The 26,925-nt window shown below is 36.2% G+C and overlaps 4 protein-coding genes across 4 annotated transcripts; all 4 read left to right on the top strand.

Moving 5' to 3' along the window:
- The first annotated feature begins 2,737 nt into the window (after window positions 1-2,737).
- On the top strand, window positions 2,738-5,905 carry LOC131697433 (uncharacterized). The gene is made up of 4 exons (XM_058986210.1): window positions 2,738-3,218; window positions 3,669-3,831; window positions 4,331-4,410; window positions 4,962-5,905. The coding sequence occupies exons 1-4, from the start codon at window positions 3,009-3,011 to the stop codon at window positions 5,265-5,267; spliced, it is 759 nt and encodes a 252-aa protein (XP_058842193.1). The 5' UTR covers window positions 2,738-3,008; the 3' UTR covers window positions 5,268-5,905.
- Window positions 5,906-10,102: 4,197 nt separating this feature from the next.
- LOC131697432 (uncharacterized) lies at window positions 10,103-13,264 on the top strand. Its single transcript, XM_058986209.1, has 4 exons — window positions 10,103-10,578; window positions 11,029-11,191; window positions 11,691-11,770; window positions 12,322-13,264. The coding sequence occupies exons 1-4, from the start codon at window positions 10,369-10,371 to the stop codon at window positions 12,625-12,627; spliced, it is 759 nt and encodes a 252-aa protein (XP_058842192.1). The 5' UTR covers window positions 10,103-10,368; the 3' UTR covers window positions 12,628-13,264.
- A 2,485-nt stretch (window positions 13,265-15,749) lies between these two features.
- LOC131697431 (uncharacterized) lies at window positions 15,750-18,829 on the top strand. Its single transcript, XM_058986208.1, has 4 exons — window positions 15,750-16,143; window positions 16,594-16,756; window positions 17,256-17,335; window positions 17,887-18,829. Exons 1-4 carry the CDS (start codon window positions 15,934-15,936, stop codon window positions 18,190-18,192), a joined length of 759 nt encoding a protein of 252 aa, XP_058842191.1. The 5' UTR covers window positions 15,750-15,933; the 3' UTR covers window positions 18,193-18,829.
- A 2,966-nt stretch (window positions 18,830-21,795) lies between these two features.
- On the top strand, window positions 21,796-24,435 carry LOC131697361 (uncharacterized). The gene is made up of 4 exons (XM_058985442.1): window positions 21,796-22,272; window positions 22,723-22,885; window positions 23,345-23,424; window positions 23,976-24,435. The coding sequence occupies exons 1-4, from the start codon at window positions 22,063-22,065 to the stop codon at window positions 24,279-24,281; spliced, it is 759 nt and encodes a 252-aa protein (XP_058841425.1). The 5' UTR covers window positions 21,796-22,062; the 3' UTR covers window positions 24,282-24,435.
- The last annotated feature ends 2,490 nt before the right edge of the window (window positions 24,436-26,925 follow it).

The following is a 26,925-nucleotide window of genomic DNA, read 5'->3' as shown; positions in this document are numbered from 1 at the left end:
ATTGTACCCTTTTTTCTAAGAGTGTACTGCATAAAAAAACGAGTGTGTTGTCGTGGCAGTTGGTGATCAAAGAAATAAAACAAAATAAAATCAATAAATAATAATGTCATAGACTTAAAGCCATACCTTTGAAGTCATAATGCATTGCAAGTGTTATTAGGGAATGTTGTGCTGTGTTTTCAAGCGCTTCAATGAGCTGATCTGCAAGGTTTGGAGACAGCGGGTGCGTTCACGGAGATCAAGAGCAGCCGGAGATCAAGAGCAGCCGCCGCAGGGGAGGGATACCATGGTAAATAGGTTACCTATTTACCATGGTATCTCTCCCCTGGGTGCGTTGTGTTTTGGTGAGCAGTAATGCAGGAAAGCAGCAGGCGGGATGGCGAGCTTGTCCTGCTGCTCCAACACAAGCTACCTTAAGAGCCGGTACGATGCGGGCAATGGGTGAAGTTCGTCAGTAGTACTGCATAAAAAAACGAGTGTGTTGTCGTGGCAGTTGGTGATCAAAGAAATAAAACAAAATAAAATCAATAAATAATAATGTCATAGACTTAAAGCCATACCTTTGAAGTCATAATGCATTGCAAGTGTTATTAGGGAATGTTGTGCTGTGTTTTCAAGCGCTTCAATGTGACAGCGGGTGCGTTCACGGAGATCAAGAGCAGCCGGAGATCAAGAGCAGCCGCCGCAGGGGAGGGATACCATGGTAAATAGGTTACCTATTTACCATGGTATCTCTCCCCTGGGTGCGTTGTATTTTGGTGAGCAGTAATGCAGGAATGCAGCGGGCGGGATGGCGAGCTTGTCCTGCTGCTCCAACACAAGCTACCTTAAGAGCCGGTACGATGCGGGCAATGGGTGAAGTTCGTCAGGAGTACTGCATAAAAAAACGAGTGTGTTGTCGTGGCAGTTGGTGATCAAAGAAATAAAACAAAATAAAATCAATAAATAATAATGTAATAGACTTAAAGTCATACCTTTGAAGTCATAATGCATTGCAAGTGTTATTAGGGAATGTTGTGCTGTGTTTTCAAGCGCTTCAATGTGCTGCTCTGCAAGGTTTGGAGACAGCGGGTGCGTTCACGGAGATCAAGAGCAGCCGGCGCAAAACACAAGGCACCCGGGAGAGATACCATGGTAAATAGGTTACCTATTTACCTATTTTTGTTTCGGTGAACGGTTTTGGTGAGTAGTAATGCAGGAAAGCAGCGGGCGGGATGGCGAGCTTGTCCTGCTGCTCCAACACAAGCTACCTTAAGAGCCGGTACGATGCGGTCAATTGGTGAAGTTCGTCAGGAGTACTGCATAAATAAACGAGTGTGTTGACGTGGCAGTTGGTGATCAAAGAAATAAAACAAAATAAAATCAATAAATAATAATGTCATAGACTTAAAGCCATACCTTTGAAGTCATAATGCATTGCAAGTTTTATTAGGGAATGTTGTGCTGTGTTTTCAAGCGCTTCAATGTGACAGCGGGTGTGTTCACGGAGATCAAGAGCAGCCGGAGATCAAGAGCAGCCGCCGCAGGGGAGGGATACCATGGTAAATAGGTTACCTATTTACCATGGTATCTCTCCCCTGGGTGCGTTGTGTTTTTGTGAGCAGCGGGCGGGATGGCGAGCTTGTCCTGCTGCTCCAACACAAGCTACCTTAAGAGCCGGTATACTGCTAGCTACGATATACCGCTAGATACGAATGCATAGTAGTATACTGGCCAAGGGCGTTGGTTTTGCCCAGAGCCGTAACTAAGCTTTTAGCTACCGGGGCATGCAAATATATATATATATATATATATATATATATATATATATATATATATATATATATATATATATATATATATTGCATGCACCTCCGGAATGAAGCAACCGGAGGTGGATGGAAAGACTCCATATCGTAGCTAGCGGGGCATGCAAGACTCCATATCGGAGCTACCGGGGCATGCAAATATATATATATATATATATATATATATATATATATATATATATATATATATATATATATATATATATATATATTATTGTTATTTTTTTTCTTTTTTCTTTTTTTTTTTGGATGTTAGGAGTTAGGATGGTATTTACTCGCGCATAGGTTAGAACGTTATTTCCGAATCTCTCCTTTAACATGTTTGAAGGGGACACTGTATTACTTAAAACGTGAATTAACGTCTTAAATCGTGTTAAAAGTGAGCAGTTACCTTGGGATTACACACCAGGTTCAGACTCAATGATTGGAGTTATGTATCCGCAGGCGACCCGAGACTCACCGTTTCAACGGTGTCAGGAGTGCTCAACAGAAAAGAATGCATAGAGAAAAATATTGTATACTGGCCAAGGGCGTTGGTTTTGCCCAGAGCCGTAACTGAGCTTTTAGCTACCGGGGCATGCATATATATATATATATATATATATATATATATATATATATATATATATATATATATATATATATATATATATATATATATATATATATATATATATATTGCATGCACCTCCGGAATGAAGCAACCGGAGGTGGATGGAAAGACTCCATATCGTAGCTAGCGGGGCATGCAAGACTCCATATCGTAGAAACCGGGGAATGCAATTATATATATATATATATATATATATATATATATATATATATATATATATATATATATATATATATATATATATATATATACATTATTGTTATTTTTTTTCTTTTTTCTTTTTTTTTTGGATGTTAGGAGTTAGGATGGTATTTACTCGCGCATACGTTTGAATGTTATTTCCGAATCTCTCCTTTAACATGTTTGAAGGGGACACTGTTTTACTTAAAACGTGAATTAACGTCTTAAATCGTGTTAAAAGTGAGCATGTACATACATGCGATTGTGTAGTTTATTAGCTAATTGGCTTTCATGGAGAGTACTTGATCTTTAGCATTTTTCCAGAGTAAAGAAAAGCACAGAGAATACATGCAGTAAATGCCTGATCTTAAGTATTGAATTACTTAATGTTATGATACATATTGCAGATGCAAAGTGAGGAGTTCCCAGGAGAAGACGAGCATAGTATTGCCAAACACTTGGACTCCATAAGAAAAGAAATAACGAAACTGAGGCCGAACATTGAAGCCATATGTGACAGCATGAATAGAACTGTACACACTCGGGAAAGAATGATGGAGAAGAAGTCCACTGAAGAAGTTCTTGGTCTGTTTCCATTCCTAAAGCATCCTAAACTGGTAGGTACTAGTTTTTATTCTACTATGGTGATTGATCAGAAATTAATATTTTTAGTTATAAGCATGTATAATCACTTTAATTAGTCCTCCTAGGTGACCTTTCTGCATCAGCAATCCACCTGCTCCAGCTTTTACAAAACTCCACTGCTCCTGGTTTTTCCCATGCATCTTCTTTCTGCTCGCATTCAGTTTAGTTTGATTTTGTTTTATTTATTGATTTTTTTAACTACTACATTATTTGTAAGTATTCAACTCTTTTTTACAGCTGTGTATATCGCCTTGGATTATTATTATTATTATTTATTTCTTAGCAGACGCCCTTATCCAGGGCGACTTACAATCGTAAGCAAAAACATTTCAAGCGTTACAATACAAGTAATACAATAAGATTGGATAAAGGCATATGATAAATAAATAAATATAATAATAACTTTAGCATCTGTATTTTAGCTGTTGCACGAAGTAGAACTACGTTTTGGAGTAAACTTGGAACGGAACCTAATGAGTGGCCTATCCAGAATGGTAGATCCTATTTTCAGACTTTCTAGTGGGCATCTTCTAACTACTGTGATGTCCTACATTGAAGATGCTTCAGATAAGACACAGGAAAATGGTAATGTATAAGAAATATTTATTGTACATCAAATTGTTTTGACCTATCTCAGAATAGGATCTATAAATAACTATTAAACAGAAAATGATGCAACTTCATTTCATACACTTAGAGCATAATATTTCATGGGGAAGATAGCTGGTATTTAACTCTCACAGGGGCATAAAAACCAATGCGAAAAACCTGCATGAACAGATTTTTAGAAACTTTGTTGATACTGTTCTTAACATTTTTTTGCTCCAATCCACAATAACGTTTGTATCAGTGGTGGTCAGTCCTGGTCCTGGAGAGCTACAGTCTTGTGTGTGTTTTTTTAGGTACCTTTAAATCATTTAAACTATTCTTTATCTGTGCAGTTTAGCAAATAATGAATTCATGAATGTAACTGAGAGCACTGGTGGAATGCAAAGCCAAAGATCCTGTACCTCTCAGACCAAGGTTGCTCAACATTCTTCCGTTTGCTTTGTACTTTGTATATGATCTGATACCCTATTTGTAGGACTGAGAATGAATGCTGCATTGTTGCTGTTGCCAGCTTTGTTTCGAGAGAGGGAAAATCTGTTGTTTGTTGTTGACCAAGTAAGTTAATTGAGCTCTACTTTTTAAATGTAGCTTAACTGAATTGATGTTTTCAATGTTAAATACAAAGTCAAATTATCATTTAGAGATATCTCAAAATGAGTTTGAGATATCTCCAAATTAATTCCTGATATCTGTAAACCATTTTGAGATATCTTAAAATATGTTAAGATATCTCTAATTATTTCAAAATATTTTAAGATATATTCAACTGATTTAAGGATATTTTGAAATATTTAAAGATATCTGTTAAATATTTAAAGGTATCTCTTAATTTGGCTTGCCATAAATGTGTACTTAATGAATTATGAGGGAGACTTGTAGGCAATTAACAGGAGTTTAAGACGTTCCTCGCTGTTTTAAGTGAGATCCGACAGTTAAAATGTTTTTAAAGGGAGGAATATTACGAAATCCCTTTAAAGTAGCCGCAGCCCCACCACACGAGCCGCCACTGCTTGTAGGTATGGTGAGATGCTGCTGAAGTACAATTTCACATAATTTATTGTTGAATAAAGTTATTAATTATTATTATTATTTTAAAATCTATACAGGTACCACCATCACCTACGCCAACTATCGTTTTCAAGGGAACAACAAGCCCATTGGCAGCAGATGACATCTCTGTTTGTGTTGATGGAATTGAGATACTCAGTGATTATCCAGGAATGGATATCACCCTTGCTGTTGAATGTATTTTTTCTCTTTATTTTTCCTTGGGCATTGAGTATCCTAAAGCTCTAAAAAATTTTCTGACTTTCATGGAAAGGTACTTCATGAAGCTGAGTACCTCTGACAAAGTACCTTTGCCAGTGTTAAAGATGTACAGTCAAATAACTGCACTTTTACTTGGGGAATAATTATATTGATCTGATGGAATGCCATTTTAACATTTAATCTGAAATTAAATGAATTTATTGTGTCAACTATTTAATTTGATTACAAAAACAGAATGTTTGATATAAAAATGTAATTGTACATATCAAAAAAAGTATTTATTTTAAATGTAAATGGCTGATTAGAAAATTAATTGTTTATAACAAATGTAAATTGTTTTTAATAGAAGTTTTGATCTCAAAAAACTAATAAACATTCAGTCTTAATTTATAGATATCATAAACTCATAATAAGCTCTGATCTAAATACTGTACTGTAGCTCTTCTAATTTGTGCCACCAAAAAATGAATAAGAAAAAAGAAACCCACGTTCATCAGTTTCAATATACATTCTATCTCAGCTTTTTCAAGGTCTATACATGTTCTTGAAAATGTATTTTGTGTAAGTTTCAGGAAAATCTGTGGGATGCATAGATTTATTTTCCAGTTTGCTGCGAGACCCTTTTTTCACTGTGTAAATAATATGGTTTAATTATTAAAAACACACAGGTTGAATAAAACTGTGTAAAACTGTATATAACTAAACCTGAAACTGAAACTACTCTAATGGTTTAACCTGTAAAAACAATAAATTGTTATATAAATGTTTAATAAATAAATTGTTGGCATCCTGAATTGAGTGATTTATCAAAGCACTTACACTTCTGAGGTTGTGGGATTCTAAAGGATGTGAAGAGCTCTTAAAGGTATACATTTGTTTTTTCTCAGATGAACCAAACAACCCTCCATAGAATGTTAATTGTAAGGTTTAATAGTGTAACTCTTATGGTTCTATATTAAACCTCAATAGAAGGTTCTTCAGAGGAACCAATATGGTTCTGTATTATACCATTAATATAAGAACCATGGTGGTTCTTTATTAAACCTCTAATGCAGGGTTCTTCCAAAGAACCATTTTAAAAGGTTCCATATAGCACTTCAAAATGGTTCCAAATCTATACCAGCAGATAGAACCTTTTAGGGTTCTATATTGTACCCTTTTTTCTAAGAGTGTACTGCATAAAAAAACGAGTGTGTTGTCGTGGCAGTTGGTGATCAAAGAAATAAAACAAAATAAAATCAATAAATAATAATGTCATAGACTTAAAGCCATACCTTTGAAGTCATAATGCATTGCAAGTGTTATTAGGGAATGTTGTGCTGTGTTTTCAAGCGCTTCAATGAGCTGATCTGCAAGGTTTGGAGACAGCGGGTGCGTTCACGGAGATCAAGAGCAGCCGGAGATCAAGAGCAGCCGCCGCAGGGGAGGGATACCATGGTAAATAGGTTACCTATTTACCATGGTATCTCTCCCCTGGGTGCGTTGTGTTTTGGTGAGCAGTAATGCAGGAAAGCAGCAGGCGGGATGGCGAGCTTGTCCTGCTGCTCCAACACAAGCTACCTTAAGAGCCGGTACGATGCGGGCAATGGGTGAAGTTCGTCAGGAGTACTGCATAAATAAACGAGTGTGTTGACGTGGCAGTTGGTGATCAAAGAAATAAAACAAAATAAAATCAATAAATAATAATGTCATAGACTTAAAGCCATACCTTTGAAGTCATAATGCATTGCAAGTGTTATTAGGGAATGTTGTGCTGTGTTTTCAAGCGCTTCAATGTGACAGCGGGTGCGTTCACGGAGATCAAGAGCAGCCGGAGATCAAGAGCAGCCGCCGCAGGGGAGGGATACCATGGTAAATAGGTTACCTATTTACCATGGTATCTCTCCCCTGGGTGCGTTGTATTTTGGTGAGCAGTAATGCAGGAATGCAGCGGGCGGGATGGCGAGCTTGTCCTGCTGCTCCAACACAAGCTACCTTAAGAGCCGGTACGATGCGGGCAATGGGTGAAGTTCGTCAGTAGTACTGCATAAAAAAACGAGTGTGTTGTCGTGGCAGTTGGTGATCAAAGAAATAAAACAAAATAAAATCAATAAATAATAATGTCATAGACTTAAAGCCATACCTTTGAAGTCATAATGCATTGCAAGTGTTATTAGGGAATGTTGTGCTGTGTTTTCAAGCGCTTCAATGTGACAGCGGGTGCGTTCACGGAGATCAAGAGCAGCCGGAGATCAAGAGCAGCCGCCGCAGGGGAGGGATACCATGGTAAATAGGTTACCTATTTACCATGGTATCTCTCCCCTGGGTGCGTTGTATTTTGGTGAGCAGTAATGCAGGAATGCAGCGGGCGGGATGGCGAGCTTGTCCTGCTGCTCCAACACAAGCTACCTTAAGAGCCGGTACGATGCGGGCAATGGGTGAAGTTCGTCAGGAGTACTGCATAAAAAAACGAGTGTGTTGTCGTGGCAGTTGGTGATCAAAGAAATAAAACAAAATAAAATCAATAAATAATAATGTAATAGACTTAAAGTCATACCTTTGAAGTCATAATGCATTGCAAGTGTTATTAGGGAATGTTGTGCTGTGTTTTCAAGCGCTTCAATGTGCTGCTCTGCAAGGTTTGGAGACAGCGGGTGCGTTCACGGAGATCAAGAGCAGCCGGCGCAAAACACAAGGCACCCGGGAGAGATACCATGGTAAATAGGTTACCTATTTACCTATTTTTGTTTCGGCGAACGGTTTTGGTGAGTAGTAATGCAGGAAAGCAGCGGGCGGGATGGCGAGCTTGTCCTGCTGCTCCAACACAAGCTACCTTAAGAGCCGGTACGATGCGGTCAATTGGTGAAGTTCGTCAGGAGTACTGCATAAATAAACGAGTGTGTTGACGTGGCAGTTGGTGATCAAAGAAATAAAACAAAATAAAATCAATAAATAATAATGTAATAGACTTAAAGTCATACCTTTGAAGTCATAATGCATTGCAAGTGTTATTAGGGAATGTTGTGCTGTGTTTTCAAGCGCTTCAATGTGCTGCTCTGCAAGGTTTGGAGACAGCGGGTGCGTTCACGGAGATCAAGAGCAGCCGGCGCAAAACACAAGGCACCCGGGAGAGATACCATGGTAAATAGGTTACCTATTTACCTATTTTTGTTTCGGTGAACGGTTTTGGTGAGTAGTAATGCAGGAAAGCAGCGGGCGGGATGGCGAGCTTGTCCTGCTGCTCCAACACAAGCTACCTTAAGAGCCGGTACGATGCGGTCAATTGGTGAAGTTCGTCAGGAGTACTGCATAAATAAACGAGTGTGTTGACGTGGCAGTTGGTGATCAAAGAAATAAAACAAAATAAAATCAATAAATAATAATGTCATAGACTTAAAGCCATACCTTTGAAGTCATAATGCATTGCAAGTTTTATTAGGGAATGTTGTGCTGTGTTTTCAAGCGCTTCAATGTGACAGCGGGTGTGTTCACGGAGATCAAGAGCAGCCGGAGATCAAGAGCAGCCGCCGCAGGGGAGGGATACCATGGTAAATAGGTTACCTATTTACCATGGTATCTCTCCCCTGGGTGCGTTGTGTTTTTGTGAGCAGCGGGCGGGATGGCGAGCTTGTCCTGCTGCTCCAACACAAGCTACCTTAAGAGCCGGTATACTGCTAGCTACGATACACCGCTAGATACGAATGCATAGTAGTATACTGGCCAAGGGCGTTGGTTCTGCCCAGAGCCGTAACTAAGCTTTTAGCTACCGGGGCATGCAATATATATATATATATATATATATATATATATATATATATATATATATATATATATATATATATTGCATGCACCTCCGGAATGAAGCAACCGGAGGTGGATGGAAAGACTCCATATCGTAGCTAGCGGGGCATGCAAGACTCCATATCGGAGCTACCGGGGCATGCAATTATATATATATATATATATATATATATATATATATATATATATATATATATATATATATATATATATTATTGTTATTTTTTTTCTTTTTTCATTTTTTTTTTGGATGTTAGGAGTTAGGATGGTATTTACTCGCGCATAGGTTTGAATGTTATTTCCGAATCTCTCCTTTAACATGTTTGTAGGGGACACTGTATTACTTAAAACGTGAATTAACGTCTTAAATCGTGTTAAAAGTGAGCAGTTACCTTGGGATTACACACCAGGTTCAGACGCAATGATTGGACTTATGTATCCGCAGGCGACATGAGACTCGCCATATCAACGGTGTCAGGAGTGCTCAACAGAAAAGAATGCATAGAGAAAAATATTGTATACTGGCCAAGGGCGTTGGTTTTGCCCAGAGCCGTAACTAAGCTTTTAGCTACCGGGGCATGCATATATATATATATATATATATATATATATATATATATATATATATATATATATATATATATATATATATATATATATTATTGGTATTTTTTTTACTTTTTTCATTTTTTTTTTGGATGTTAGGAGTTAGGATGGTATTTACTCGCGCATAGGTTTGAATGTTATTTCCGAATCTCTCCTTTAACATGTTTGAAGGGGACACTGTATTACTTAAAATGTGAATTAACGTCTTAAATCGTGTTAAAAGTTTTGCCCAGAGCCGTAACTAAGCTTTTAGCTACCGGGGCATGCATATATATATATATATATATATATATATATATATATATATATATATATATATATATATATATAAATTGCATGCACCTCCGGAATGAAGCAACCGGAGGTGGATGGAAAGACTCCATATCGTAGCTAGCGGGGCATGCAAGACTCCATATCGTAGAAACCGGGGCATGCAATTATATATATATATATATATATATATATATATATATATATATATATATATATATATATATATATATATATATATATATATATATATATTATTGTTATTTTTTTTCTTTTTTCTTTTTTTTTTGGATGTTAGGAGTTAGGATGGTATTTACTCGCGCATAGGTTTGAATGTTATTTCCGAATCTCTCCTTTAACATGTTTGAAGGGGACACTGTTTTACTTAAAACGTGAATTAACGTCTTAAATCGTGTTAAAAGTGAGCATGTACATACATGCGATTGTGTAGTTTATTAGCTAATTGGCTTTCATGGAGAGTACTTGATCTTTAGCATTTTTCCAGAGTAAAGAAAAGCACAGAGAATACATGCAGTAAATGCCTGATCTTAAGTATTGAATTACTTAATGTTATGATACATATTGCAGATGCAAAGTGAGGAGTTCCCAGGAGAAGACGAGCATAGTATTGCCAAACACTTGGACTCCATAAGAAAAGAAATAACGAAACTGAGGCCGAACATTGAAGCCATATGTGACAGCATGAATAGAACTGTACACACTCGGGAAAGAATGATGGAGAAGAAGTCCACTGAAGAAGTCCTTGGTCTGTTTCCATTCCTAAAGCATCCTAAACTGGTAGGTACTAGTTTTTATTCTACTATGGTGATTGATCAGAAATTAATATTTTTAGTTATAAGCATGTATAATCACTTTAATTAGTCCTCCTAGGTGACCTTTCTGCATCAGCAATCCACCTGCTCCAGCTTTTACAAAACTCCACTGCTCCTGGTTTTTCCCATGCATCTTCTTTCTGCTCGCATTCAGTTTAGTTTGATTTTGTTTTATTTATTGATTTTTTTAACTACTACATTATTTGTAAGTATTCAACTCTTTTTTACAGCTGTGTATATCGCCTTGGATTATTATTATTATTATTTATTTCTTAGCAGACGCCCTTATCCAGGGCGACTTACAATCGTAAGCAAAAACATTTCAAGCGTTACAATACAAGTAATACAATAAGATTGGATAAAGGCATATGATAAATAAATAAATATAATAATAACTTTAGCATCTGTATTTTAGCTGTTGCACGAAGTAGAACTACGTTTTGGAGTAAACTTGGAACGGAACCTAATGAGTGGCCTATCCAGAATGGTAGATCCTATTTTCAGACTTTCTAGTGGGCATCTTCTAACTACTGTGATGTCCTACATTGAAGATGCTTCAGATAAGACACAGGAAAATGGTAATGTATAAGAAATATTTATTGTACATCAAATTGTTTTGACCTATCTCAGAATAGGATCTATAAATAACTATTAAACAGAAAATGATGCAACTTCATTTCATACACTTAGAGCATAATATTTCATGGGGAAGATAGCTGGTATTTAACTCTCACAGGGGCATAAAAACCAATGCGAAAAACCTGCATGAACAGATTTTTAGAAACTTTGTTGATACTGTTCTTAACATTTTTTTGCTCCAATCCACAATAACGTTTGTATCAGTGGTGGTCAGTCCTGGTCCTGGAGAGCTACAGTCTTGTGTGTGTTTTTTTAGGTACCTTTAAATCATTTAAACTATTCTTTATCTGTGCAGTTTAGCAAATAATGAATTCATGAATGTAACTGAGAGCACTGGTGGAATGCAAAGCCAAAGATCCTGTACCTCTCAGACCAAGGTTGCTCAACATTCTTCCGTTTGCTTTGTACTTTGTATATGATCTGATACCCTATTTGTAGGACTGAGAATGAATGCTGCATTGTTGCTGTTGCCAGCTTTGTTTCGAGAGAGGGAAAATCTGTTGTTTGTTGTTGACCAAGTAAGTTAATTGAGCTCTACTTTTTAAATGTAGCTTAACTGAATTGATGTTTTCAATGTTAAATACAAAGTCAAATTATCATTTAGAGATATCTCAAAATGAGTTTGAGATATCTCCAAATTAATTCCTGATATCTGTAAACCATTTTGAGATATCTTAAAATATGTTAAGATATCTCTAATTATTTCAAAATATTTTAAGATATATTCAACTGATTTAAGGATATTTTGAAATATTTAAAGATATCTGTTAAATATTTAAAGGTATCTCTTAATTTGGCTTGCCATAAATGTGTACTTAATGAATTATGAGGGAGACTTGTAGGCAATTAACAGGAGTTTAAGACGTTCCTCGCTGTTTTAAGTGAGATCCGACAGTTAAAATGTTTTTAAAGGGAGGAATATTACGAAATCCCTTTAAAGTAGCCGCAGCCCCACCACACGAGCCGCCACTGCTTGTAGGTATGGTGAGATGCTGCTGAAGTACAATTTCACATAATTTATTGTTGAATAAAGTTATTAATTATTATTATTATTTTAAAATCTATACAGGTACCACCATCACCTACGCCAACTATCGTTTTCAAGGGAACAACAAGCCCATTGGCAGCAGATGACATCTCTGTTTGTGTTGATGGAATTGAGATACTCAGTGATTATCCAGGAATGGATATCACCCTTGCTGTTGAATGTATTTTTTCTCTTTATTTTTCCTTGGGCATTGAGTATCCTAAAGCTCTAAAAAATTTTCTGACTTTCATGGAAAGGTACTTCATGAAGCTGAGTACCTCTGACAAAGTACCTTTGCCAGTGTTAAAGATGTACAGTCAAATAACTGCACTTTTACTTGGGGAATAATTATATTGATCTGATGGAATGCCATTTTAACATTTAATCTGAAATTAAATGAATTTATTGTGTCAACTATTTAATTTGATTACAAAAACAGAATGTTTGATATAAAAATGTAATTGTACATATCAAAAAAAGTATTTATTTTAAATGTAAATGGCTGATTAGAAAATTAATTGTTTATAACAAATGTAAATTGTTTTTAATAGAAGTTTTGATCTCAAAAAACTAATAAACATTCAGTCTTAATTTATAGATATCATAAACTCATAATAAGCTCTGATCTAAATACTGTACTGTAGCTCTTCTAATTTGTGCCACCAAAAAATGAATAAGAAAAAAGAAACCCACGTTCATCAGTTTCAATATACATTTTATCTCAGCTTTTTCAAGGTCTATACATGTTCTTGAAAATGTATTTTGTGTAAGTTTCAGGAAAATCTGTGGGATGCATAGATTTATTTTCCAGTTTGCTGCGAGACCCTTTTTTCACTGTGTAAATAATATGGTTTAATTATTAAAAACACACAGGTTGAATAAAACTGTGTAAAACTGTATATAACTAAACCTGAAACTGAAACTACTCTAATGGTTTAACCTGTAAAAACAATAAATTGTTATATAAATGTTTAATAAATAAATTGTTGGCATCCTGAATTGAGTGATTTATCAAAGCACTTACACTTCTGAGGTTGTGGGATTCTAAAGGATGTGAAGAGCTCTTAAAGGTATACATTTGTTTTTTTCTCAGATGAACCAAACAACCCTCCATAGAATGTTAATTGTAAGGTTTAATAGTGTAACTCTTATGGTTCTATATTAAACCTCAATAGAAGGTTCTTCAGAGGAACCAATATGGTTCTGTATTATACCATTAATATAAGAACCATGGTGGTTCTTTATTAAACCTCTAATGCAGGGTTCTTCCAAAGAACCATTTTAAAAGGTTCCATATAGCACTTCAAAATGGTTCCAAATCTATACCAGCAGATAGAACCTTTTAGGGTTCTATATTGTACCCTTTTTTCTAAGAGTGTACTGCATAAAAAAACGAGTGTGTTGTCGTGGCAGTTGGTGATCAAAGAAATAAAACAAAATAAAATCAATAAATAATAATGTCATAGACTTAAAGCCATACCTTTGAAGTCATAATGCATTGCAAGTGTTATTAGGGAATGTTGTGCTGTGTTTTCAAGCGCTTCAATGTGACAGCGGGTGCGTTCTCGGAGATCAAGAGCAGCCGGAGATCAAGAGCAGCCGCCGCAGGGGAGGGATACCATGGTAAATAGGTTACCTATTTACCATGGTATCTCTCCCCTGGGTGCGTTGTGTTTTTGTGAGCAGCGGGCGGGATGGCGAGCTTGTCCTGCTGCTCCAACACAAGCTACCTTAAGAGCCGGTATACTGCTAGCTACGATATACCGCTAGATACGAATGCATAGTAGTATACTGGCCAAGGGCGTTGGTTTTGCCCAGAGCCGTAACTAAGCTTTTAGCTACCGGGGCATGCAAATATATATATATATATATATATATATATATATATATATATATATATATATATATATATATATATTGCATGCACCTCCGGAATGAAGCAACCGGAGGTGGATGGAAAGACTCCATATCGTAGCTAGCGGGGCATGCAAGACTCCATATCGGAGCTACCGGGGCATGCAATTATATATATATATAATATATATATATATATATATATATATATATATATATATATATATATATATATATATATATATATATATATATATATATTATTGTTATTTTTTTTCTTTTTTCATTTTTTTTTTGGATGTTAGGAGTTAGGATGGTATTTACTCGCGCATAGGTTTGACTGTTATTTCCGAATCTCTCCTTTAACATGTTTGTAGGGGACACTGTATTACTTAAAACGTGAATTAACGTCTTAAATCGTGTTAAAAGTGAGCAGTTACCTTGGGATTACACACCAGGTTCAGACGCAATGATTGGACTTATGTATCCGCAGGCGACCCGAGACTCACCGTTTCAACGGTGTCAGGAGTGCTCAACAGAAAAGAATGCATAGAGAAAAATATTGTATACTGGCCAAGGGCGTTGGTTTTGCCCAGAGCCGTAACTAAGCTTTTAGCTACCGGGGCATGCATATATATATATATATATATATATATATATATATATATATATATATATATATATATATTGCATGCACCTCCGGAATGAAGCAACCGGAGGTGGATGGAAAGACTCCATATCGTAGCTAGCGGGGCATGCAAGACTCCATATCGGAGCTACCGGGGCATGCAATTATATATATATATATATATATATATATATATATATATATATATATATATATATATATTATTGTTATTTTTTTTCTTTTTTCATTTTTTTTTTGGATGTTAGGAGTTAGGATGGTATTTACTCGCGCATAGGTTTGAATGTTATTTCCGAATCTCTCCTTTAACATGTTTGAAGGGGACACTGTATTACTTAAAACGTGAATTAACGTCTTAAATCGTGTTAAAAGTGAGCAGTTACCTTGGGATTACACACTAGGTTCAGACGCAATGATTGGACTTATGTATCCGCAGGCGACCTGAGACTCACCTTTTCAACGGTGTCAGGAGTGCTCAACAGAAAAGAATGCATAGAGAAAAATATTGTATACTGGCCAAGGGCGTTGGTTTTGCCCAGAGCCGTAACTAAGCTTTTAGCTACCGGGGCATGCATATATATATATATATATATATATATATATATATATATATATATAAATATATATATATATATATATATATATATATATATATAAATTGCATGCACCTCCGGAATGAAGCAACCGGAGGTGGATGGAAAGACTCCATATCGTAGCTAGCGGGGCATGCAAGACTCCATATCGTAGAAACCGGGGCATGCAATTATATATATATATATATATATATATATATATATATATATATATATATATATATATATTATTGTTATTTTTTTTCTTTTTTCTTTTTTTTTTGGATGTTAGGAGTTAGGATGGTATTTACTCGCGCATAGGTTTGAATGTTATTTCCGAATCTCTCCTTTAACATGTTTGAAGGGGACACTGATTTACTTAAAACGTGAATTAACGTCTTAAATCGTGTTAAAAGTGAGCATGTACATACATGCGATTGTGTAGTTTATTAGCTAATTGGCTTTCATGGAGAGTACTTGATCTTTAGCATTTTTCCAGAGTAAAGAAAAGCACAGAGAATACATGCAGTAAATGCCTGATCTTAAGTATTGAATTACTTAATGTTATGATACATATTGCAGATGCAAAGTGAGGAGTTCCCAGGAGAAGACGAGCATAGTATTGCCAAACACTTGGACTCCATAAGAAAAGAAATAACGAAACTGAGGCCGAACATTGAAGCCATATGTGACAGCATGAATAGAACTGTACACACTCGGGAAAGAATGATGGAGAAGAAGTCCACTGAAGAAGTCCTTGGTCTGTTTCCATTCCTAAAGCATCCTAAACTGGTAGGTACTAGTTTTTATTCTACTATGGTGATTGATCAGAAATTAATATTTTTAGTTATAAGCATGTATAATCACTTTAATTAGTCCTCCTAGGTGACCTTTCTGCATCAGCAATCCACCTGCTCCAGCTTTTACAAAACTCCACTGCTCCTGGTTTTTCCCATGCATCTTCTTTCTGCTCGCATTCAGTTTAGTTTGATTTTGTTTTATTTATTGATTTTTTTAACTACTACATTATTTGTAAGTATTCAACTCTTTTTTACAGCTGTGTATATCGCCTTGGATTATTATTATTATTATTTATTTCTTAGCAGACGCCCTTATCCAGGGCGACTTACAATCGTAAGCAAAAACATTTCAAGCGTTACAATACAAGTAATACAATAAGATTGGATAAAGGCATATGATAAATAAATAAATATAATAATAACTTTAGCATCTGTATTTTAGCTGTTGCACGAAGTAGAACTACGTTTTGGAGTAAACTTGGAACGGAACCTAATGAGTGGCCTATCCAGAATGGTAGATCCTATTTTCAGACTTTCTAGTGGGCATCTTCTAACTACTGTGATGTCCTACATTGAAGATGCTTCAGATAAGACACAGGAAAATGGTAATGTATAAGAAATATTTATTGTACATCAAATTGTTTTGACCTATCTCAGAATAGGATCTATAAATAACTATTAAACAGAAAATGATGCAACTTCATTTCATACACTTAGAGCATAATATTTCATGGGGAAGATAGCTGGTATTTAACTCTCACAGGGGCATAAAAACCAATGCGAAAAACCTGCATGAACAGATTTTTAGAAACTTTGTTGATACTGTTCTTAACATTTTTTTGCTCCAATCCACAATAACGTTTGTATCAGTGGTGGTCAGTCCTGGTCCTGGAGAGCTACAGTCTTGTGTGTGTTTTTTTAGGTACCTTTAAATCATTTAAACTATTCTTTATCTGTGCAGTTTAGCAAATAATGAATTCATGAATGTAACTGAGAGCACTGGTGGAATGCAAAGCCAAATATCCTGTACCTCTCAGACCAAGGTTGCTCAACATTCTTCCGTTTGCTTTGTACTTTGTATATGATCTGATACCCTATTTGTAGGACTGAGAATGAATGCTGCATTGTTGCTGTTGCCAGCTTTGTTTCGAGAGAGGGAAAATCTGTTGTTTGTTGTTGACCAAGTAAGTTAATTGAGCTCTACTTTTTAAATGTAGCTTAACTGAATTGATGTTTTCAATGTTAAATACAAAGTCAAATTATCATTTAGAGATATCTCAAAATGAGTTTGAGATATCTCCAAATTAATTCCTGATATCTGTAAACCATTTTGAGATATCTTAAAATATGTTAAGATATCTCTAATTATTTCAAAATATTTTAAGATATATTCAACTGATTTAAGGATATTTTGAAATATTTAAAGATATCTGTTAAATATTTAAAGGTATCTCTTAATTTGGCTTGCCATAAATGTGTACTTAATGAATTATGAGGGAGACTTGTAGGCAATTAACAGGAGTTTAAGACGTTCCTCGCTGTTTTAAGTGAGATCCGACAGTTAAAATGTTTTTAAAGGGAGGAATATTACGAAATCCCTTTAAAGTAGCCGCAGCCCCACCACACGAGCCGCCACTGCTTGTAGGTATGGTGAGATGCTGCTGAAGTACAATTTCACATAATTTATTGTTGAATAAAGTTATTAATTATTATTATTATTTTAAAATCTATACAGGTACCACCATCACCTACGCCAACTATCGTTTTCAAGGGAACAACAAGCCCATTGGCAGCAGATGACATCTCTGTTTGTGTTGATGGAATTGAGATACTCAGTGATTATCCAGGAATGGATATCACCCTTGCTGTTGAATGTATTTTTTCTCTTTATTTTTCCTTGGGCATTGAGTATCCTAAAGCTCTAAAAAATTTTCTGACTTTCATGGAAAGGTACTTCATGAAGCTGAGTACCTCTGACAAAGTACCTTTGCCAGTGTTAAAGATGTACAGTCAAATAACTGCACTTTTACTTGGGGAATAATTATATTGATCTGATGGAATGCCATTTTAACATTTAATCTGAAATTAAATGAATTTATTGTGTCAACTATTTAATTTGATTACAAAAACAGAATGTTTGATATAAAAATGTAATTGTACATATCAAAAAAAGTATTTATTTTAAATGTAAATGGCTGATTAGAAAATTAATTGTTTATAACAAATGTAAATTGTTTTTAATAGAAGTTTTGATCTCAAAAAACTAATAAACATTCAGTCTTAATTTATAGATATCATAAACTCATAATAAGCTCTGATCTAAATACTGTACTGTAGCTCTTCTAATTTGTGCCACCAAAAAATGAATAAGAAAAAAGAAACCCACGTTCATCAGTTTCAATATACATTTTATCTCAGCTTTTTCAAGGTCTATACATGTTCTTGAAAATGTATTTTGTGTAAGTTTCAGGAAAATCTGTGGGATGCATAGATTTATTTTCCAGTTTGCTGCGAGACCCTTTTTTCACTGTGTAAATAATATGGTTTAATTATTAAAAACACACAGGTTGAATAAAACTGTGTAAAACTGTATATAACTAAACCTGAAACTGAAACTACTCTAATGGTTTAACCTGTAAAAACAATAAATTGTTATATAAATGTTTAATAAATAAATTGTTGGCATCCTGAATTGAGTGATTTATCAAAGCACTTACACTTCTGAGGTTGTGGGATTCTAAAGGATGTGAAGAGCTCTTAAAGGTATACATTTGTTTTTTCTCAGATGAACCAAACAACCCTCCATAGAATGTTAATTGTAAGGTTTAATAGTGTAACTCTTATGGTTCTATATTAAACCTCAATAGAAGGTTCTTCAGAGGAACCAATATGGTTCTGTATTATACCATTAATATAAGAACCATGGTGGTTCTTTATTAAACCTCTAATGCAGGGTTCTTCCAAAGAACCATTTTAAAAGGTTCCATATAGCACTTCAAAATGGTTCCAAATCTATACCAGCAGATAGAACCTTTTAGGGTTCTATATTGTACCCTTTTTTCTAAGAGTGTACTGCATAAAAAAACGAGTGTGTTGTCGTGGCAGTTGGTGATCAAAGAAATAAAACAAAATAAAATCAATAAATAATAATGTCATAGACTTAAAGCCATACCTTTGAAGTCATAATGCATTGCAAGTGTTATTAGGGAATGTTGTGCTGTGTTTTCAAGCGCTTCAATGAACTGATCTGCAAGGTTTGGAGACAGCGGGTGCGTTCACGGAGATCAAGAGCAGCCGGAGATCAAGAGCAGCCGCCGCAGGGGAGGGATACCATGGTAAATAGGTTACCTATTTACCATGGTATCTCTCCCCTGGGTGCGTTGTGTTTTGGTGAGCAGTAATGCAGGAAAGCAGCAGGCGGGATGGCGAGCTTGTCCTGCTGCTCCAACACAAGCTACCTTAAGAGCCGGTACGATGCGGGCAATGGGTGAAGTTCGTCAGAAGTACTGCATAAAAAAACGAGTGTGTTGTCGTGGCAGTTGGTGATCAAAGAAATAAAACAAAATAAAATCAATAAATAATAATGTCATAGACTTAAAGCCATACCTTTGAAGTCATAATGCATTGCAGTGTTTTCAAGCGCTTCAATGTGACAGCGGGTGCGTTCACGGAGATCAAGAGCAGCCGGAGATCAAGAGCAGCCGCCGCAGGGGAGGGATACCATGGTAAATAGGTTACCTATTTACCATGGTATCTCTCCCCTGGGTGCGTTGTATTTTGGTGAGCAGTAATGCAGGAATGCAGCGGGCGGGATGGCGAGCTTGTCCTGCTGCTCCAACACAAGCTACCTTAAGAGCCGGTACGATGCGGGCAATGGGTGAAGTTCGTCAGGAGTACTGCATAAAAAAACGAGTGTGTTGTCGTGGCAGTTGGTGATCAAAGAAATAAAACAAAATAAAATCAATAAATAATAATGTAATAGACTTAAAGTCATACCTTTGAAGTCATAATGCATTGCAAGTGTTATTAGGGAATGTTGTGCTGTGTTTTCAAGCGCTTCAATGTGACAGCGGGTGCGTTCACGGAGATCAAGAGCAGCCGGAGATCAAGAGCAGCCGCCGCAGGGGAGGGATACCATGGTAAATAGGTTACCTATTTACCATGGTATCTCTCCCCTGGGTGCGTTGTATTTTGGTGAGTAGTAATGCAGGAAAGCAGCGGGCGGGATGGCGAGCTTGTCCTGCTGCTCCAACACAAGCTACCTTAAGAGCCGGTACGATGCGGTCAATTGGTGAAGTTCGTCAGGAGTACTGCATAAATAAACGAGTGTGTTGACGTGGCAGTTGGTGATCAAAGAAATAAAACAAAATAAAATCAATAAATAATAATGTCATAGACTTAAAGCCATACCTTTGAAGTCATAATGCATTGCAAGTTTTATTAGGGAATGTTGTGCTGTGTTTTCAAGCGCTTCAATGTGACAGCGGGTGTGTTCACGGAGATCAAGAGCAGCCGGAGATCAAGAGCAGCCGCCGCAGGGGAGGGATACCATGGTAAATAGGTTACCTATTTACCATGGTATCTCTCCCCTGGGTGCGTTGTGTTTTTGTGAGCAGCGGGCGGGATGGCGAGCTTGTCCTGCTGCTCCAACACAAGCTACCTTAAGAGCCGGTATACTGCTAGCTACGATATACCGCTAGATACGAATGCATAGTAGTATACTGGCCAAGGGCGTTGGTTTTGCCCAGAGCCGTAACTAAGCTTTTAGCTACCGGGGCATGCAATATATATATATATATATATATATATATATATATATATATATATATATATATATATATATATATATATATATATTGCATGCACCTCCGGAATGAAGCAACCGGAGGTGGATGGAAAGACTCCATATCGTAGCTAGCGGGGCATGCAAGACTCCATATCGGAGCTACCGGGGCATGCAAATATATATATATATATATATATATATATATATTATTGTTATTTTTTTTCTTTTTTCATTTTTTTTTTGGATGTTAGGAGTTAGGATGGTATTTACTCGCGCATAGGTTAGAACGTTATTTCCGAATCTCTCCTTTAACATGTTTGAAGGGGACACTGTATTACTTAAAACGTGAATTAACGTCTTAAATCGTGTTAAAAGTGAGCAGTTACCTTGGGATTACACACCAGGTTCAGACTCAATGATTGGAGTTATGTATCCGCAGGCGACCCGAGACTCACCGTTTCAACGGTGTCAGGAGTGCTCAACAGAAAAGAATGCATAGAGAAAAATATTGTATACTGGCCAAGGGCGTTGGTTTTGCCCAGAGCCGTAACTGAGCTTTTAGCTACCGGGGCATGCATATATATATATATATATATATATATATATATATATATATATATATATATATATATATATATATATATATATATATAGCATGCACCTCCGGAATGAAGCAACCGGAGGTGGATGGAAAGACTCCATATCGTAGCTAGCGGGGCATGCAAGACTCCATATCGGAGATACCGGGGCATGCAATTATATATATATATATATATATATATATATATATTATTGGTATTTTTTTTACTTTTTTCATTTTTTTTTTGGATGTTAGGAGTTAGGATGGTATTTACTCGCGCATAGGTTTGAATGTTATTTCCGAATCTCTCCTTTAACATGTTTGAAGGGGACACTGTTTTACTTAAAACGTGAATTAACGTCTTAAATCGTGTTAAAAGTGAGCATGTACATACATGCGATTGTGTAGTTTATTAGCTAATTGGCTTTCATGGAGAGTACTTGATCTTTAGCATTTTTCCAGAGTAAAGAAAAGCACAGAGAATACATGCAGTAAATGCCTGATCTTAAGTATTGAATTACTTAATGTTATGATACATATTGCAGATGCAAAGTGAGGAGTTCCCAGGAGAAGACGAGCATAGTATTGCCAAACACTTGGACTCCATAAGAAAAGAAATAACGAAACTGAGGCCGAACATTGAAGCCATATGTGACAGCATGAATAGAACTGTACACACTCGGGAAAGAATGATGGAGAAGAAGTCCACTGAAGAAGTTCTTGGTCTGTTTCCATTCCTAAAGCATCCTAAACTGGTAGGTACTAGTTTTTATTCTACTATGGTGATTGATCAGAAATTAATATTTTTAGTTATAAGCATGTATAATCACTTTAATTAGTCCTCCTAGGTGACCTTTCTGCATCAGCAATCCACCTGCTCCAGCTTTTACAAAACTCCACTGCTCCTGGTTTTTCCCATGCATCTTCTTTCTGCTCGCATTCAGTTTAGTTTGATTTTGTTTTATTTATTGATTTTTTTAACTACTACATTATTTGTAAGTATTCAACTCTTTTTTACAGCTGTGTATATCGCCTTGGATTATTATTATTATTATTTATTTCTTAGCAGACGCCCTTATCCAGGGCGACTTACAATCGTAAGCAGAAACATTTCAAGCGTTACAATACAAGTAATACAATAAGATTGGATAAAGGCATATGATAAATAAATAAATATAATAATAACTTTAGCATCTGTATTTTAGCTGTTGCACGAAGTAGAACTACGTTTTGGAGTAAACTTGGAACGGAACCTAATGAGTGGCCTATCCAGAATGGTAGATCCTATTTTCAGACTTTCTAGTGGGCATCTTCTAACTACTGTGATGTCCTACATTGAAGATGCTTCAGATAAGACACAGGAAAATGGTAATGTATAAGAAATATTTATTGTACATCAAATTGTTTTGACCTATCTCAGAATAGGATCTATAAATAAAGAGCATAATATTTCATGGGGAAGATAGCTGGTATTTAACTCTCACAGGGGCATAAAAACCAATGCGAAAAACCTGCATGAACAGATTTTTAGAAACTTTGTTGATACTGTTCTTAACATTTTTTTGCTCCAATCCACAATAACGTTTGTATCAGTGGTGGTCAGTCCTGGTCCTGGAGAGCTACAGTCTTGTGTGTGTTTTTTTAGGTACCTTTAAATCATTTAAACTATTCTTTATCTGTGCAGTTTAGCAAATAATGAATTCATGAATGTAACTGAGAGCACTGGTGGAATGCAAAGCCAAAGATCCTGTACCTCTCAGACCAAGGTTGCTCAACATTCTTCCGTTTGCTTTGTACTTTGTATATGATCTGATACCCTATTTGTAGGACTGAGAATGAATGCTGCATTGTTGCTGTTGCCAGCTTTGTTTCGAGAGAGGGAAAATCTGTTGTTTGTTGTTGACCAAGTAAGTTAATTGAGCTCTACTTTTTAAATGTAGCTTAACTGAATTGATGTTTTCAATGTTAAATACAAAGTCAAATTATCATTTAGAGATATCTCAAAATGAGTTTGAGATATCTCCAAATTAATTCCTGATATCTGTAAACCATTTTGAGATATCTTAAAATATGTTAAGATATCTCTAATTATTTCAAAATATTTTAAGATATATTCAACTGATTTAAGGATATTTTGAAATATTTAAAGATATCTGTTAAATATTTAAAGGTATCTCTTAATTTGGCTTGCCATAAATGTGTACTTAATGAATTATGAGGGAGACTTGTAGGCAATTAACAGGAGTTTAAGACGTTCCTCGCTGTTTTAAGTGAGATCCGACAGTTAAAATGTTTTTAAAGGGAGGAATATTACGAAATCCCTTTAAAGTAGCCGCAGCCCCACCACACGAGCCGCCACTGCTTGTAGGTATGGTGAGATGCTGCTGAAGTACAATTTCACATAATTTATTGTTGAATAAAGTTATTAATTATTATTATTATTTTAAAATCTATACAGGTACCACCATCACCTACGCCAACTATCGTTTTCAAGGGAACAACAAGCCCATTGGCAGCAGATGACATCTCTGTTTGTGTTGATGGAATTGAGATACTCAGTGATTATCCAGGAATGGATATCACCCTTGCTGTTGAATGTATTTTTTCTCTTTATTTTTCCTTGGGCATTGAGTATCCTAAAGCTCTAAAAAATTTTCTGACTTTCATGGAAAGGTACTTCATGAAGCTGAGTACCTCTGACAAAGTACCTTTGCCAGTGTTAAAGATGTACAGTCAAATAACTGCACTTTTACTTGGGGAATAATTATATTGATCTGATGGAATGCCATTTTAACATTTAATCTGAAATTAAATGAATTTATTGTGTCAACTATTTAATTTGATTACAAAAACAGAATGTTTGATATAAAAATGTAATTGTACATATCAAAAAAAGTATTTATTTTAAATGTAAATGGCTGATTAGAGAATTAATTGTTTATAACAAATGTAAATTGTTTTTAATAGAAGTTTTGATCTCAAAAAACTAATAAACATTCAGTCTTAATTTATAGATATCATAAACTCATAATAAGCTCTGATCTAAATACTGTACTGTAGCTCTTCTAATTTGTGCCACCAAAAAATGAATAAGAAAAAAGAAACCCACGTTCATCAGTTTCAATATACATTCTATCTCAGCTTTTTCAAGGTCTATACATGTTCTTGAAAATGTATTTTGTGTAAGTTTCAGGAAAATCTGTGGGATGCATAGATTTATTTTCCAGTTTGCTGCGAGACCCTTTTTTCACTGTGTAAATAATATGGTTTAATTATTAAAAACACACAGGTTGAATAAAACTGTGTAAAACTGTATATAACTAAACCTGAAACTGAAACTACTCTAATGGTTTAACCTGTAAAAACAATAAATTGTTATATAAATGTTTAATAAATAAATTGTTGGCATCCTGAATTGAGTGATTTATCAAAGCACTTACACTTCTGAGGTTGTGGGATTCTAAAGGATGTGAAGAGCTCTTAAAGGTATACATTTGTTTTTTCTCAGATGAACCAAACAACCCTCCATAGAATGTTAATTGTAAGGTTTAATAGTGTAACTCTTATGGTTCTATATTAAACCTCAATAGAAGGTTCTTCAGAGGAACCAATATGGTTCTGTATTATACCATTAATATAAGAACCATGGTGGTTCTTTATTAAACCTCTAATGCAGGGTTCTTCCAAAGAACCATTTTAAAAGGTTCCATATAGCACTTCAAAATGGTTCCAAATCTATACCAGCAGATAGAACCTTTTAGGGTTCTATATTGTACCCTTTTTTCTAAGAGTGTACTGCATAAAAAAACGAGTGTGTTGTCGTGGCAGTTGGTGATCAAAGAAATAAAACAAAATAAAATCAATAAATAATAATGTCATAGACTTAAAGCCATACCTTTGAAGTCATAATGCATTGCAAGTGTTATTAGGGAATGTTGTGCTGTGTTTTCAAGCGCTTCAATGAGCTGATCTGCAAGGTTTGGAGACAGCGGGTGCGTTCACGGAGATCAAGAGCAGCCGGAGATCAAGAGCAGCCGCCGCAGGGGAGGGATACCATGGTAAATAGGTTACCTATTTACCATGGTATCTCTCCCCTGGGTGCGTTGTATTTTGGTGAGCAGTAATGCAGGAATGCAGCGGGCGGGATGGCGAGCTTGTCCTGCTGCTCCAACACAAGCTACCTTAAGAGCCGGTACGATGCGGGCAATGGGTGAAGTTCGTCAGTAGTACTGCATAAAAAAACGAGTGTGTTGTCGTGGCAGTTGGTGATCAAAGAAATAAAACAAAATAAAATCAATAAATAATAATGTCATAGACTTAAAGCCATACCTTTGAAGTCATAATGCATTGCAAGTGTTATTAGGGAATGTTGTGCTGTGTTTTCAAGCGCTTCAATGTGACAGCGGGTGCGTTCACGGAGATCAAGAGCAGCCGGAGATCAAGAGCAGCCGCCGCAGGGGAGGGATACCATGGTAAATAGGTTACCTATTTACCATGGTATCTCTCCCCTGGGTGCGTTGTATTTTGGTGAGCAGTAATGCAGGAATGCAGCGGGCGGGATGGCGAGCTTGTCCTGCTGCTCCAACACAAGCTACCTTAAGAGCCGGTACGATGCGGGCAATGGGTGAAGTTCGTCAGGAGTACTGCATAAAAAAACGAGTGTGTTGTCGTGGCAGTTGGTGATCAAAGAAATAAAACAAAATAAAATCAATAAATAATAATGTAATAGACTTAAAGTCATACCTTTGAAGTCATAATGCATTGCAAGTGTTATTAGGGAATGTTGTGCTGTGTTTTCAAGCGCTTCAATGTGCTGCTCTGCAAGGTTTGGAGACAGCGGGTGCGTTCACGGAGATCAAGAGCAGCCGGCGCAAAACACAAGGCACCCGGGAGAGATACCATGGTAAATAGGTTACCTATTTACCTATTTTTGTTTCGGCGAACGGTTTTGGTGAGTAGTAATGCAGGAAAGCAGCGGGCGGGATGGCGAGCTTGTCCTGCTGCTCCAACACAAGCTACCTTAAGAGCCGGTACGATGCGGTCAATTGGTGAAGTTCGTCAGGAGTACTGCATAAATAAACGAGTGTGTTGACGTGGCAGTTGGTGATCAAAGAAATAAAACAAAATAAAATCAATAAATAATAATGTCATAGACTTAAAGCCATACCTTTGAAGTCATAATGCATTGCAAGTTTTATTAGGGAATGTTGTGCTGTGTTTTCAAGCGCTTCAATGTGACAGCGGGTGTGTTCACGGAGATCAAGAGCAGCCGGAGATCAAGAGCAGCCGCCGCAGGGGAGGGATACCATGGTAAATAGGTTACCTATTTACCATGGTATCTCTCCCCTGGGTGCGTTGTGTTTTTGTGAGCAGCGGGCGGGATGGCGAGCTTGTCCTGCTGCTCCAAC

This window comes from Acipenser ruthenus, chromosome 14 (assembly GCF_902713425.1).
Source record: "Acipenser ruthenus chromosome 14, fAciRut3.2 maternal haplotype, whole genome shotgun sequence".
NCBI classification, from domain to species: Eukaryota; Metazoa; Chordata; class Actinopteri; order Acipenseriformes; family Acipenseridae; genus Acipenser; species Acipenser ruthenus.
The sequence above is the reverse complement of the archived record's forward strand: the minus strand, read 5'-3'. Positions and strand labels throughout refer to the sequence as shown.